Raw genomic sequence first — 15,746 nt, forward strand, 5'->3', positions numbered from 1 at the left:
GACACCGAACACGCTAGTGTTTGTGCGTGTGTGCTGTCCAGCATCCAACCGAGAATTATCAGCCTCCCGCCCGTCGGTGTGGCTCAGGGTTAGAGCGTTGGCCCGCAGACTGAAGAGTCTCGGGTCCGATTCCAGTCAAGGGCACATAAACTCGGTTGCGGTTCGTCCCCGGCCCCCAGTTGGGGTCGTGCGGGAGGCAACCAGTCCATGTGTCTCTCTCACATCGATGTTTCTGTCTCTCTCACTCTGTCTAAAAATAGATGGAAAAGTATCCTTGGGTGAGGCTTATAAAAAAAATCTTTAAAAATAAATAAAAATAAATCTAAAATCTTTTTTTAAACATTTAGCCCTGGCTGGTGTGGCTCTGTTGGTTGGAACGCTGTCCCATGCACTGGAAGGTCATGGGTTCGATCCCCAGATGGGGCATGTACGAGAGGCCACCGATCTGTCTCTCTCACATTGATGTTCCTCCCCCCCCGCCCAAATCAATAAAAACAATTTTTAGTGATCAGACATGAAGTTAAAAGCGAGACGTGACCAGGGTAAAAACCAGAGACGGCAGAGAGGATGAGATCGGGATGTGGAGACTTAAAATTGCTGTGATAAATATGTTCAAACATTTAAAGGAAAATGTGAACAGAATGAGGTGCCAGAGAGTGGATCTCAAAAGACAGATCGAAGTTCCCCAAGGAAGTGGCCTGGAGAATCGATACCGAAGTGGCACGTTCTCTGGACGGGCGCACAGAGGCTGTTACACCAGAGAACAGCCACCAATCTCACCTGCAAAGTGCAGCCAAGGGGGCCTCTGGGCACCTCATGGTCCAACTCTCCACCCTCCGAGTCACGCTTACCGCCCGTCGCTCTGTCCCCCTCGCCTGCTCAGGCCATTGTCAGCCGTCCCCATGGCCCCATCTCTCTCTCTCTCTTTTATTGATTTTAGAGAGAGAAGGGGGGACAGAGAGAGATCAATCTGTTGCCTCCCATACGCTCCCAGACCAGGGATTGAACCTACAACCTAGGTACGTCCCCTGACCAGGAATCGAACCCACCACCTTTTGCTGTACAAGGTGAGGTTCCAACCAACTGAGCCACACCGGCTAGGGCCCCAGTGTTTCTCTGAACCTACACCCCCTGACCCTGTACCCCCAGAGACACCCCGAGAATAGAGGTCATGGGGGACTGGAAGTCCCAGGAGGGCTGTCTCCACAGTCTCATCATGGGGCACCATCTAGCCTCCGGTCCCTCCCACCACCCCAGATTTGTTTGCTTCCCAGGATGCACCCAAACCAGCTCAGACCTTTGTGTGCACCCTTGGCCCACAGCTCCAGCCGTCTGGGTCCTGGGGCACCTTCCCGGTCACTGGCTGCCGAACCTGGCCAGGGCCTTGGTACCAGCCCGAGACTGCCGCCGTGACCTCACGTGACCTCACGTCATCCATCCCATTGCTGAGAACTGGGGTCCTGCTTCTGGTCAGGGTAACACGTGTCTTGACTTCAGAGAAGAACTTGCTGAAGTGACCCTCCCCCACTACACTTGGGGGCGTTAGTCCCCCAGCCTCGGTCTCCGTGAGCCGTTCTGAGGCCGTGATCCTGGGGCCCAGGGGCGCTGGGCCTCTCGGCCAGCATCTGGGAAAAAGGAGACACCTGGGTGAGGGGCTGGCAGCTCCCAGGCACCCCAGAGCACCGTGTCCCCTTCCCCCAACGCTTCTCAGACCACTCCCAGAACACGGTCCTTGTGCCCACAAGGGAGGTCACACACGGTGTTTTAGTTTTATTTACAAATGATTTTACTTTATTTTTATTTATTTTTTTACATTTATCTGCAGATAGAGTGGGAGGGAGAGAGGGAGAAACATCGATGTGAGAGAGACACAGTGACTGGTTGCCTCCCGCGTGACCCCAGCCAGGCCCGGGGACGAACCACAACCGAGGTAGGTGCCCTTGACCAGAATTGAACCCAGTACTCTTTGGTTCGTAGGCTGAGCCAAACCAGCCAGGGCTACAGATGATTTTAAAAACATTATACACAAAAGTGCCGGAAAGGGGAAAAAGAAAAACTTTCATCGTAGAATTTTAGACCCATTCAAATAACGTTAAAAACGAATGAGAAACAAAGACACTTGAAAAAACAAAAGACGAGATCATTCATTGCCAGAAAGTCTCTGTTTAAAGAAATATATGTAATTTTCATTTTCTTTTAGGCTAAAGAAAAATGACAGAAATGAGGACCTACAGAAGGAATGCAGAGCAGCAAACGTACACACGCGTGTTCAGTGTGAGACACCTTCTCTCTCTCTCTCTTTCTTTTAAAGGAACCTGGATTCAGTTGCTGCTGTGACATGTGAGGAGTTTGGGAGGCATCACCCCCATCATTATAATAAGGAAAAAGGTGAACACAGATTGAGAACGGACGACTTTTCCTGTGTCAGTCGGAGAACTGAGGTCACAAGCGGAACCCACCTGACGTTCTGAGACAGGTCACCCCTGTGCGCCCGGCTTACCTGCAGCAGAGCCCGCTGGAGCCGTACGGTGGTGGAATCAATTAGACAGTAACGCTGACAAACTGCTGGAGGCAGAGTCTGGGCTGGGGTCTCAGGGGAGCCCCCGCACTTTGTAGATGTTATGCCTTGAAACACCAGTAGTTTCTCAAGAGCCAAGAGGCCCGGCCGGTGTGGCTCAGTGCTGGGCGTCGACCCTGCACCAAGAGGTTGCCGTTCGATGCCTGGTCAGAGCACGTGCCCAGGTGGTGGGCCCATCCCCAGTGGGGGGCGTGCAGGAGGCGGCCCGTCGATGTTCTCTCTCTCATCCATGTTTCTATAAAGCACCAAGAGAAGCCCTCCTGTTCCTGGCAGGGGAGGGGACGTGGCCGTTCCGAGATGTGGGCAGTGCGTTCTGCGTAGCAAAGCCCCACTCAGAGGGCCGACCTCACCAGAGCCTGGTCCTGGCCGGGAGGGGACGACTCTGCGCCCGCTCCTCTCCCTATCACCTGAGGGGAGAGGCCGACACCCTCTGGTGAGGGTCACAGCCCAGGGACACAGGCCCCGGGAGGACGGATTTAATCCTGGCATAGACTGCTGCCCCTGCCCCGTCCAGCCAGCACACCCGGGGGCTCCTGCAGGACCGTGGATCACAGCGCACAGAGCTACAGGGACAGACAGAAACAGGAGCCTCCGCACCCCAGCTGCCACCGAACACAGAGCCCAGCTGCCAGCCAGGCGGACGTGAGCCTCACGCTCGAGGCCTGCGGATCGCGGCTCCACTTGCAGCAAAAGTTATCGGGTGCGCTCGAAGGCCAGGAAAATCACGGGAGAGGAAGCGAGCATCAGGGCCAGGCTTGGGGATGGCACAGGTTTAAAAGTGTCCGACAGGGGAGTTAAAAGAACTCTGGTTAATATGCCTGGGCTCTAAAGGAAAAGGCAGACACCACGCAAGATGGACAACGTAAGGGGGGAGCTGGGAACACGAAGAATCACAAGGAAACGCTGGAGAGTGAGAACGCACGGTGACAGAGACAGAGTGCCTGTTGGGCCCATCCGCTGACTGGACGTGGCCGAGCTCGAATACACAGCGACAGAAGTTTCCCAAAGGAAATGAAGAGAATGAAAGGGACAGAACAGAATACCCCAAGAACATGGGACCATTTTACTTATTTTTCTTTATTTATATTAGAGAGAGAGAGAGGAAGGGAGAAGAAGAGAGATGGAAACATCGATGAGAGAGAACATCGATGGGCCGCCTCCCACATAACCCCCACTGGGGATCAGGCCCACAACCTGGGCGTGTGTCCTGACCAGGAATCAAACTGGCGACCTCTTGGTGCAGGGGTTGATGCTCAACCACTGAGCCACACCGGCTGGGCCCATGAGACAATTTTTAAATGGTGTAACATATGCCCTGGCTGGTTTTGCTCGGTGGTTAGAGCATCAGACTCTGGTCAAGAGCATGTACCTCGGCTGTGGTTCGGTCCCCAGCCCTGGTTGGGGTTGTGTGGGAGGCAACCAGTCGATGTGTCCCTCTCATGTTGATTGATGCGCTCTCCCTCCCTCTCTCTCTCTCTCCCCCTCCCTCTCCCTCACACTCTATCTGAAGATGGATGAAAAAATATCCTCAGTGAGGATTGAAAAAATAAATAAATAAAAGGTGTAACACACATGTACTTGGAACACAAGAAGTAAGAGAGAACAAAATTGAAGAAAACTGTGAAGGGATGATGACTGAGAATTTTCCACTGAGTGTTGTCCACTGAGACCCCAAACCACAGAGAACAGCATAAAAAAATACCAAAACACAACATTTTGGTACAAACTACAGAAAACCGAAGACAGAGACAATTTTGATGGGTGGGGGTGGGGGGGATACCCGACCCACGTAGGAACAGGGCTAAGAATTACATCTGACTTCCCCTCAGAAACCATGCAAGTAAGAAGAGGGTGCAGGGAAATATTTAGTATTAAAAGGAAAAAACTCACCAACCCAGAATTCTATATCCAGCGAAACTATCCTTCAGAATTAAAGGCGGCACTTGCTTTGGCAGCACATCTACTAAAACTGGAACGATACAGAGATTAGCTCGGCCCCTGCGCAAGGATGGTATGTAAATTTGTGAAGCGTTATAAAAAAAAACAAAGTGAAGGAGAAACAAAGACTTTCTTGTGCAAACAAAAGCAGACCTTCCTGTGATAAATGTTCAAAGAAATTGTTCAGAGAAAAGGAAAAGGATAATAACCAGAAACTAAGATTCACCGAAAGAAAAAATGAAGCGAAATAAAACTATTTAAATGTCTTATTCTAAAATGGCATGTTTGTTAAAAATAAAGGCCAATCTCTCGGTGATTAGGGGATGAAAGTGTGTGGGTATAGATTGGACGATAACAGAAGACAGAGTTGGAAACACTCTGTCATTAAAAACCTGCACAGCTTGGCGGTGTGGCTCAGTGGTTGAACGTTGACCCTGCACCAAGAGGTCGCCCGCCGGTTCAATTCCCAGTCGGGGCACATGCCCAGGTTGTGGGCCTCATCCCCAGTGCGGGGCGTGCAGGAGGCCAATCGCTGTTCTTTCTCATTGATGTTTCTATCTTTCTCTCCCTTCCCTCTTTCTAAAAAAATCAATTAAAATAAAATATTGGCCAGATTCAACATAGTCCGACAGAATCCCAGCTGGCTTCTTTGTGGACATTGATAAACGGATCCTAACGTTCACATGGAAACTCAAAGGACCTAGAACAGCCAAAACCATCCTTGAAAAGGGGGAACATTGGAGCACGCACTTCTCCATTTCAAAACTTACAACAAAACTCCAGGACCCAAAACCGTGGCCCTGGCATGAGGTTGGACGACAGGTCAACAGGGGGGAGTGAGGGCCCAGTGGTAAACCTAACGCCTGTGGCCAGCCCATTCGACAAGGGAGTGAGGCCTCTCCACGGCACAGAACAGTCTCCTCAACAGAGGGTGCTGGGCCCGCTGGGTGTCCACATGGAAGAGAAAGAAGCTGGGTCTGACCTCACGCCACAGGCAAAGGTGAACCCAACATGTGTCAGAGCCCTACACAGCAGCTAAGATCGAAACTAAGATGTGAACTCGAGGAAACCCAGGTCTGAAACTGTGAGGCACCAGCATGACGTGGAGTAGGCCCGCTGCCGGCAGGAAGCAGGGTCATGGTTGTTGAGGGCCCTGGGGGAACGGGCTCTTGGGAGAAATGAGGGATCCGGGTCCCGTTGGGGTGATGACCATGTTCTAGAATTGACCACAATGATGTTTGCCCAGAATTGTGAATACACTTCAGGGTCACTGAACGACACTCTGCACTGTGGTGTGTAACCTAATTTTAACAAAACTGTTACAAGAAAGAAGCCAGCCCTGGCCGGTGTGGCTCGGCGACCACAGTGTCGGCTGGCGGACCAGAGTCTCAGGTTCAATTCCGGTCAAGGGCACGTACCTTGGTTACGGTTTGTCCCCTGCCCTGGTCCGGTCGCGCGGGAGGCAACCAATCAATGTGTCCTTCTCACATCAATGTTTCTCTCTCCCCCTCCCTCCCACTCTATCTGAAGATAAATGGAAAAATATCCTCAGGTGAAGATTTAAAAAAAAAATAAAGAAACCAGTGAGAAAACCAGTCGACAAGCAACACATAGTATCTGGCAAATTAAAGCGAGAAGAGTAACAATGTCTCCCCAGTAGAGAAGGGGGTGGAGCCATGATGCAGGGCCGGGTTTGGGGTGCAGTTCTGTGAGGTCTCACAGCGGGCAGAGGCTGACTGCAGGGAGGAGCTGGAGGTGCTTCTGTGACCCAGAGTGGTGACTGAGAAAAAAGAAACATCCGCCCTGGCCGGTTTGGCTCAGCGGTTAGAGCATCGGCCTGCGGTCTGGAGAGACCCGGGTTCGGTTCCCGCTAAGGGCATGTATCTCGGTTGCAGTTTGTCCCCGGCCCTGGTTGGTCGTGCGGGTGGCAGCCACTCGATGTGTCCCTTTCACGTCCATGTTTCCCTCTCTCTCTCTCCCTCCCACTCTGTACAAAAAATGGAAAAATGTCCTCGAATGAGGATAAAAAAAAAAAAAAGAAAAGAAAAGAAAAAAGAAACATCCTACAAGGAAACCAGCCTGTCAATGTCGTCAAGCGTCACGGTCATGAAAACGCAGACGGAAGGACGCTGAGAGACCCGACCACCAAGGTCACGTGGACCGAGGCTCAGTGCCAGTGTGGCTGCACGCGGCCTGACTGTGGCTGCATCGGGGTCCCGCAGAGCACCCTTGTTTGCGGGGACGGGGGGGAACGGGTCCTTTTCAGACGTTTGGAGAGAACGGTTCTCTGCACCGTGCAAGGGGTTTTCTTATAAGTTTGAGGTTGTTTCAAAATTTAAAAATATATGTTAAGCCCTGCCAGTGTGGCTCACTGGTTGAGCATCGACCCTGCACCAAGAGGTCCCGGTTCGATGCCCGGTCAGGGCACATGCCCCAGTTGTGGGCCGGAACCCCAGTGGGGGGCGTGCAGGAGGCCAATCCATGTTCCTTCTCATCGATGTTTCTATTTCTCTCTCCCTCTCCCTTCCTCTCTAATATCAATAAAGAAAAAACATTTAAAAAATATATATGTTAAAACAATGAAGCCAGATACAATGAAGTGCATGGTGTGTGGCTCCAATGATAGAAAATTCTAGAACTGGAAATATTCGCCTGTCAATGACCAGGGCAGGGCAGCATCTCCTGGGGCTGAGTGGTGGCCTGTGATGCGTTTCTCAGAAAACAAGCATGTTCTTTTTTTTGTTTTTTTAATACTTTCTTTTTTTATCCTCACCTGAGGACATTTTTCCATTTTTTATTCAGACAGAATGGGAGGGAGAGAGAGAGAGAGAGAAACATCGATGTGAAAGGGACACATCGAGTGGCTGCCACCCGCACGACCCAACCAGGGCCGGGGACAAACTGCAACTGAAGTACATGCCCTTAGCGGGAACCGAACCCGGGTCTCTCCGGACCGCAGGCTGACACTCTAACCTCTGAGCCAAACTGGCCAGGGCAACAAGCATGTTCTTTATGTCAAAACTCATGACACCTTCAACACACGTACATTTTATTTTAAAATGTATCTTTATTGTCGAAGTATTACCAATGTCCCACCCCCATAAAACAGGTACATTTCACGGCAAATCCTATCTCAGTAAAGTTGATTTTTAAAATCCCATCAGTATTTTTGAGGGGATTGAAACAGCAATCCTGAGATTCACTGACGGGGCCTGAGAAAGCCAAGTGTCGCCTTGGACATAGCCGGAGGTGGTGGCCCTCATGACTGGCACTAACCCTGACCCTGAAGCTGCAGTAACACAGACAGTGACATGGGCACTGGACAGGCCCATGCCCGTCCCCAAAGCCACAGTGACATGGGCACTGGACAGACCCATGGCCATTGGGGAGGAAGAGGCTTTTGAAACGATGAACCGGCAAAGCTGGACATGCTGGGGAACCACATGGGGAAAAGTCCTTCTCATCTTGACCTCACTCCAGTCACAAAAACCAGTATGTGAGGGCCACATACCCAGTGCCAACATCTAAAACGAGAATGCTGTTGAAGAAAACAGAAGAGTGTCTTTTCAACCCCGGGGTCGGCCAAGACAGCTCAGGACAGAGAGAATGCTGACCTAAAGAACAAAGATGGACTTGGTCAAGATTTAAAACTCCCACATTTAAGGAAATGAACCGGAAGCTACAGACTGAGACACAATGTTTACCTGCTTCTGACAAAGGACTTGGACCCAGAAATATGGGGAAGACAGACTGACTCAGAATGTGCGAAACCACGAACAGGAACTTTGCAGAGGAAGGTGCCCCCCGGGCAGTGAGCTCGGCGGACGGATGCCCCTGTCCTCCGGGAGGTGCCACTGCCCACCCAGCAGAATAAAATTACAGATTAAAAAAAATTTTTTTCCCCCTCTTTATTGATTTTAGAGAAAGAGGAAGGAAGAGGGAGAGAGATAGAAACATGAATGAGAGAGAACATCTCCTGGCCGCCTCCTGCACGTCCCCCACTGGGGATCAGGCCCACAACCTGGTCATGTGCCCTGACGGGGAATCAAACCAGCGACCTGTTGGCGCCTGGGTCGACGCTCCACCACTGAGCCGCACCGGCCGGGTTAAAGAGATCTTTAGTGAAAAAAGTCAGAACAGGGGATGCAGTCAAAGGCATCCGTCAGGACTTACCGAGCTGTGCGTGTAATTACACCTCATTTTGAAAATCTCCAATTTGTACCGTTTCGCACCATACACCAAATTAATTCCACCTGGATTCAAGAGCTAAACTTAAAAGCTAGAAAGAAGTGCTAGGGGATATTTTTATAACTCAAGAGGTGTCTTTCTAAATACAACACACTATCAGAAGTCACAACATGGAGTTCACCACCAATGATTTTAAATTCGGCCTGGGCATAGAGCTACACCAATTCAGTAACTGAAACATACAAGAGACAATGTTGCACACAGGCAATTCACACAAGAGGAAAGGTGAATCTGTAACAAATAAAAACAGACACTTGTTTACCAATAACCAAAGATCCACAGAATAACACAGGCTTTGGCTGGGTGGCTCAGTTGTTGGAGCATCGTCCCGATATACTGGAGTTGTGGGTTTGATCCCTGGTCGAGGCACATACCAGAGTCAACCAATGAGTACGTGAATGGGTGGAACAACAAATCCATGTTTCTCTCTCCCTTTCTCTCTAAAAAATCAATTCAAACAAACAAAATAAACCAGACCTGGCCGGTTTTGCTCAGTGGTTACAGCATCAGCCCATGGACTGGAGAGTCCCGGGTTCGGTTCCCACTAAGAGCACATACCTCTCGTTGCAGTTTGTCCCCAGCCCCGGCTGGGGTCATGTGGGTGGCAACCACTCGATGTGTCTCTTTCACATCAATGTTTCTCTCTTACTCCCTCTCTCCCTCTTGCTCTGTCTGAAGATAAATGCAAAAATACCCTCAGGTGAGAAAAAAAAACAAAAACCAAAAAGAACCAGTAAGGCATCATTTTTGGCTGCACAGTGAGAGGAAGTAGGTATAATGCTTAATGACGCCTGTTGGTGAAGGCAACGGGCACTGGATGGATGGGGTGCTGAGGACACCGTGGCCTCCCGCAGGCACCGCGCCATCCCTGGGAGTGGTCCTTGTGCGCGCCGGTGGGGATGGAGCTGTGCGGTCATCCCAGGGCCTGGGCACCTGAGAGCGTGGGCGTTCTCAGGGATGCGCGCGTGTCACGCCAGGAGACGTGTGGGTCTCGGCAGGCGGGTCTGGAGGGGCATTTCCGGTGGTTCCGTGCTTCCCTGCAGTTCTCATGTGTTCGATTTCAGGCCGTGTAAGGTGTGACTCAGGCAGGAATGCCTGCGATCCTGGACCCTGCCCACATGCCAGGCGTCTGGGTGGCTGCCCGTGGGGGCCTGTCAGAGTGGGTCTCCCTGCCCCGCCCGGAGGTACACCGGCTGCTGTGAACCCAGCGCAGGACCTCTGCTGCAGCAGAGACCCCACGAGACTCTCCTCGGAGCCCACCCAGGGTCAGTTTAGGATCGTCCACGGCAGGCACTTCGGGTCCACCGAGCCCTGCAGGACAGGTGGGGCAGGCAGAAGCCCCGGCCACTGTCGGGTTCCTCAAAGCCAAACCCTGGGGTCTTGTTCAGAATGGTGAGAACTTGACATGATGATACTTTGTTGGGGGTCCCCTCACCCCACAGGCCACCCCAACACCTCAAAGCTCTGAACTGGAGTTGGGTCTGGGACACCTCTGTGGGACCCGTCGCCCCTGTCCGCTCGGTCATGGACACTCGCACACTGGGCCTGGGCTGCCAGCCTGGCGACAGGTGTGCGAGGACGAGGGGGCTGCGGAAGCTGCTCACCCGCCAGGCGGCGTCTAGCTGACCACTGGGTGAAGACGGAGCCCTTGAGCGGCTTCCTGCTGCGCTCACAGGCGCCCTGGTGGGAGAGGCCAGCCCTGCACGAGGACGCACGGGGGACACGCGGCCTGGACTCCTGCTTGGGGCGCAGCCCCACCGCGTCCAGCGCAGATCTGGGGACTCGCTTGGCGTGGCCATCGGTCCCGATGCCACCTGGGCCTCTGCCCGCGCTGGACAGACACACGTGTGCGGACAGGCGTTCACCGACCGGCTCCTGGTGTCCGCCCGGGAGGCGGTGGCCGGAGCCTCGGCCGGTGGATGCGCCGCTGTTCCGAGAGCAGCTGGACAGCGCAGCGCAGTGGAAACTCACTTAAAGTATTTCTTTTTTTATTGATTTCATTGAAAACAGAACAAGAAATGGTCTGAGCCAAAAGACTGCTCTTAAAACTGTCAAAACATTTTAACAGAAAAATAAACATGGCTGCATCATGAATGTTTCAGGAGTCGGACAAAAAACCACCGTTACTGCACTAATCACAGTCTTTAAAAAAGTATATGCCAAAAAAAGGTGTGACCTGCGGCCACCACACAAAAGGTGATGGCGAATTTATTCACACTACAAGACTAACATTTTAAAAAAGTTTTTCCTGCATTTTATTCTAAAATCACTTTGTTCTCTTTATACAGTTGATATTTACTTCACATGGTGAGTGGACACACACCAGAATCAGCACCGTGGTCTGTTTGTTTGCTTTGTTGTCCTAATGTTCAGTGATGGTAGAAAAGAAGTCAGTTTATCCATCATCATAACATGTGGCTTAAAAACCGACAGAAGGCCGGGGTCACGGCGCAGGCGGGTGTGCGGGCGTCGTGGGCGGGGCCTCCTGACCACCGACCCGCGTCCTGGAGGGCGGCTGTGGCAGGTCTGACAGGGCCAGACACAGGGTTTCTTTAAAAATCAAACACGCATTTTCTCCGGAGTCCTGGGGCGTGGCCTGACCTCGCAGGCGGCGGCAGGAGCGGTGTCTGTGCGGCACCAGGACGCGGGTGGGCGGCCTCACGGAGCACTGGTGGGTGACGGTGGCTTCAGTGGCTGCCACACAGCAGAGCCCAGGGTGGGGCGGGGACCACGGGGAGCAGAGGGGAACGGAAACGTGGGGACGACAAACCGCCGTCAGAAACACACGACCATGCCCCGGGGTGCAGTGTGCAGGGCAGCTGCTCCCTGGGCAGCCCCGGCTCAGGCCCTCCACCCGGAGGGGTCCTCGGACGCCTGGAGCACTTTCTCCTCCTCCCCAAACCGAAGTGTGAACCGCGCCCGGCGGCCTCTCACCGGGGGTCAGTGCTGCAGGAGCTGGTGTCGGGCAGGCCGTCCTCCGGGGCCTCCTGGGCGCTGGCCTGCCGCTGGGCCAGGGCCGAGCTGGAGTGCCGGCACTTGGGGGACCCGCAGCGGCAGCTGAACAGCTTGCCTTTGATGTCCCAGAAGCGCTGCCCGTAGTCAAACCTGTGGAAAGAGCAGAGCCAGGTCGCGGGCAGCCAGGGTGCGGCCGCCCAGGGCCCTCCCGCCAGGGCCCAGGCCCAGGGGGAGCAGCGAGGGTGTGGGCGCTCTTACCCCAGCTGCTCCCCGGCCTCGATGGGGCGGGTGCTGAAGAAGGCGATCCTGGGGAAGCGCAGGTCCTGGTGCGACGTGAACACCCGCACGGGCACCAGGTTGGGCTCGCAGTGGTGGTTGATGAAGCGGCTGACGTTTCCGTAGAACCGGGCGTCGATGCAGTACAGCTCCCCGTCCTGTGGGCAGAGCGGGCAGACATGGCCAAGGGCAGGGGCGGTGTGCCGGGCACTGGGCAGTGCTGCTGGGGACACGCCCACCCACTGTCCCCGGGAGGTCAGGACCGAGGGAGCCGGGGAAGGGCCTCCGACGCCGTCCACACCAGGAGGTGCAGGTGCGGGAAGCATGGGCCCGCGGCTCCTCCCACTTGGTGACAACAGGAGGGTGACAACAGGAGGGGTACAGAGGGACCGTGGGAGGAAGCTGGGCTCCCCCAAGAGGGACAGAGCCGACCATGAGAGGCAGAGGAGAGTGCGGGTCTAACCCCCCGGCCCCTCCACCAGCAGACTTTCTCTGAAAGGACCAGAGTGTGAGACGCTGCAGCTACCTGAGGTCAGAGGGCCCCGAACCTGCACCCACCCTAGGGCTGCAGGCAGGCTCCCCCAGGGCACAGCGTCACTGGGAGCGGAAGCAGAGAGACCAGCCACAGGAAGGGAAGTTGAAATGAGCCAACACAGGGTACAACCCGGACAGAGGTGCCACCCCTGCGACCCCACCACCAGCCCTGGCCTGCGACTGCTTCCGGGGGAACCTCACAGATACATCGGGGCCAGGACAGCCCTGGCTCCACAGGGGCCGGGCGAGGGGCGGCGCTGTGTCTAGGCCCTGGGGGGACCCTCAGTGCAGAATCGGACAGAGCGCTGGGAGCTCCTGACTTGGTGCCCACGACCCTCTGCCTGACCGAGTCCGGCTGAAGGCAGCCAGGAGAGAGGACGGCACGACGGAGCAGGACAGAAGCCACCCTGTGCAGGCAGAGCCCAGCTCATAAGCAACAGACAGGACACGTCGAGACACGCTGTCTGAGCCGACACCGCAGTCTGAGCGGCTGGACGGGGTGGACGACAGCGCAGTTGTGGGCAGGGCAGCCAGAGCTCCCGCCCCGAGCCGCCCGACAGACGGGGCGCAGTGGCCACTGGCCTCAGCAAGGACTCGAACAGCAGCCTCAGAATGGGGGCTCTCAGCAGACACACAGAAATGAGAATCATGTGGAAATTCTCAGTACGGACTCCCCAGCTGCGAACAGACCTCAGGGACCCGTGTGGGCACCGACGACTCGCAGAGACCGAGATGTGGAGGCTGAGACCAGCTTGCGGGCCCGGAGGGAGGAGCGGTGCCCAGGGCAGCCTGGGCCCCTCCATGGGGGTGCTGTGCACACCGCCGTCCCCAGGGAGGGGCGGGAGGGCCGGTGACAGCAGACAGTGGGCAAAGCAAGACTTTTCTTTTTTTCAATCCTCACTCGAGAACATTTTTCTATTTATCTTCAGATACAGCGGGAGGGAGGGAGAGAGAGAGAAACATCAATGTGAAAGAGATACATCGACTGGCTGCCTCCCACACAACCCCAACCAGGGCCAGGGACGAACCAAAACCAAGGTACGTGCCCTTGACCGGAATTGAATGTTTTAGAGAGACAGCTGAGAAAGACATCAATCAGCTGCCTCCTGCACGCCCCCTACTGGGATCGAGCCCTTGACCCAGGCCCGTGCCCTGACCAGGAATCGAACCAGGACCTCAGTCCATGGGACAACGCTCAACCACTGAGCCACACGGACTGGGCCAGAGCTAGATTTTGAGCATAAACTTTCTAGATTAACTCTCACTTTTAAAGTGTGTAGATGTTTTATATAATCAAGAAATTAAGATTTAAATGCTAGAAGTTAAACCACGATGGATGAACACGACTGCTGGGCACCAGCATGGGGCCGGGCGGCTGGCGCCGCTGCGCTGACCCACCGCCGGGGCCCGTCTGAGCCGCGAGTGGTCAGGGGCCAAGGCTTCCAGTGCAAGGGACACGAGACGGAGCCAACGGGTTGGGAGACCCCGTGACGTCAGAGCTGAACTGGAAGCACTAACACGAACACGCTCAAACGTGTCCACCCCAGAGCTCTCTGTCCTCCGAAAGGTGGGTGCGATGGGGACCCGGAAGGCCCCACCCATGGGCTCGAGGACGTCTGAGAAAAGGGGCTGGTGGCTCACGGCACGGCCAGTGCTGCCCGAGGGTCTGGAGGTGGCCTCGGCTCCCACCGGCAGACAGCACGACTCAGCACGAGAGGACAGGAACTGAGTGACGCCACACAAGCCCCGGGCGACAACGCGCAGAGCAGCAGTGGAGAAGGGGCGGACCTGCCCTGCCTGCCGCTGCTGCCCCTGCTGAGCCGCCCTGAGGAGGAGGCGGGAAAGGTCTCTCTGGAGCAGGGGAATCCGTCAACATGGACGGCGCAGTGGGTGTCCAGTGCCCTGAAGACTTGGGCATGGCATAGACGCTGGCTGCGCCCCTCACAGGGGACACACCCGCCTTCCCACAGAGCTCCCAGTCTGCCGAGAGCCTGCGGAGGGGAGCCCGTCCTGGGGCAGAGAGCACTCCCAGACCCGGGTCCCTGGACCCTGTGCCCCACTCAGTTCCCACAGGGGAGCTGGGCCACGCCACCCACCACTCAGGATGCGCAGTGGGCGCAACAGGGGCGGGCGGGAGTGTTCAGAAGGTCTGGAACAGCAAGGAGAGGGTGAGACAGGCGACAGGTGGTTGGACCCAGGAAACACCCTGAAGGCAGAGCCAATCTCCTGGTGCCAGGGGGCGGGTGAGAGGGTGCGAGGCACTCTGCGAGGTCACTGCGGGGACCCCGGGCAGGTCTGCGTGTCTGTGGCCACCGTGTGCCCAGAACTGGAGGGGCGCGTGGTGAGGCCGAGGGCTGCACCTCAGCCAGCAGCGGTCCCAGGGCCACGGGGGGGGGGGGGGTCGGGGTGGCCCTGGTTCTGCAGGAGCAGAGCCATGTCTGGGCCGGGGCTGGCCGGGCTGCCGGAGCTGGGCTGTCACATCTGTCGATGAGGGTTCAGAAGGGGCCAGGAGCCAACCAGCACTGCGAGGTGGAGGTTGAGGACTGGGGTCGGGGCGAGGGCCGCCTGGGGCAGAGTCCCGCAGGGGTCAAGGGCACCAGGCGGAGAGTCAGCTGGGATCAGAGGCTCCAGTGGACTGGAGCCCGGACGACAGTCCTGAACTCAGCTGTGCAAACCTGCCGTGTGACCCACACAGACGCCAGGCAGGCAGGGAAACGCGGCACTAGACACAGGCCCAGCAGCAGAGGTGAGGGGCCGACGGAGAAGCCAGCGTGCAGACACGCGCAGGAGCGCCGAAGGGCGACGAGCTCAGCCCTGGGCAGCCGCACGGCCGGGGAGAAAGCACAGAAGACCGGCACCGGCTGCGCAGTCAGACTGTGCCCCACATTCTGAGAACAAGGAGGGACACGGCCACACCCCCAGAGTCAGGACACTGAACACGACGTCACTTCCACTCACACTCCTGGAACGGAGCGCAGCACCCACAGGGGTACCGAGTTGAAGAGACACACGCCAGACGGCGAGGAAACCATGTGCTGCCGGCTCAGCGGTGTCCGTAGAACCCACAGAACCAGCCAGGCGCGGGCGCAGTTCCCACAGAACGCGGGGCCCAGAGACACAGGGACTCCTCCCGCAAACCCTCACGGGGAAGCTCCAGGAGCTTCTCTGACGCCCAGCGATGGGGAGCAGGCTGAGCACCCATCAGCCCGGACAATGA

General features: G+C 55.7%; 1 protein-coding gene and 1 pseudogene across 7 annotated transcripts in view; one reads left to right on the top strand and one right to left on the bottom strand.

Annotated features, from left to right (window-relative positions):
• Positions 1-4,521: 4,521 nt before the first annotated feature.
• On the top strand, positions 4,522-4,621 carry LOC118630316 (annotated as a pseudogene).
• A 7,058-nt stretch (positions 4,622-11,679) lies between these two features.
• Positions 11,680-15,746, bottom strand: part of EHMT1 (euchromatic histone lysine methyltransferase 1) — a 77,021-nt gene continuing 72,954 nt past the window's right edge. For all 7 annotated transcript variants that reach the window (XM_036260440.1, XM_036260444.1, XM_036260439.1 and 4 more), the window contains 2 exons: positions 11,978-12,153; positions 11,680-11,869 (listed from right to left, as the gene is read on the bottom strand). In XM_036260440.1, the coding sequence (XP_036116333.1) occupies positions 11,695-11,869; positions 11,978-12,153 (351 nt within the window). In that variant the 3' untranslated portion in view covers positions 11,680-11,694. The remainder of the gene's footprint in view (positions 11,870-11,977; positions 12,154-15,746) is intronic.

The sequence above is a fragment of the Molossus molossus genome, unplaced genomic scaffold (genome assembly GCF_014108415.1).
Source record: "Molossus molossus isolate mMolMol1 unplaced genomic scaffold, mMolMol1.p scaffold_m16_p_14, whole genome shotgun sequence".
In the NCBI taxonomy this organism is placed as follows: domain Eukaryota; kingdom Metazoa; phylum Chordata; class Mammalia; order Chiroptera; family Molossidae; genus Molossus; species Molossus molossus.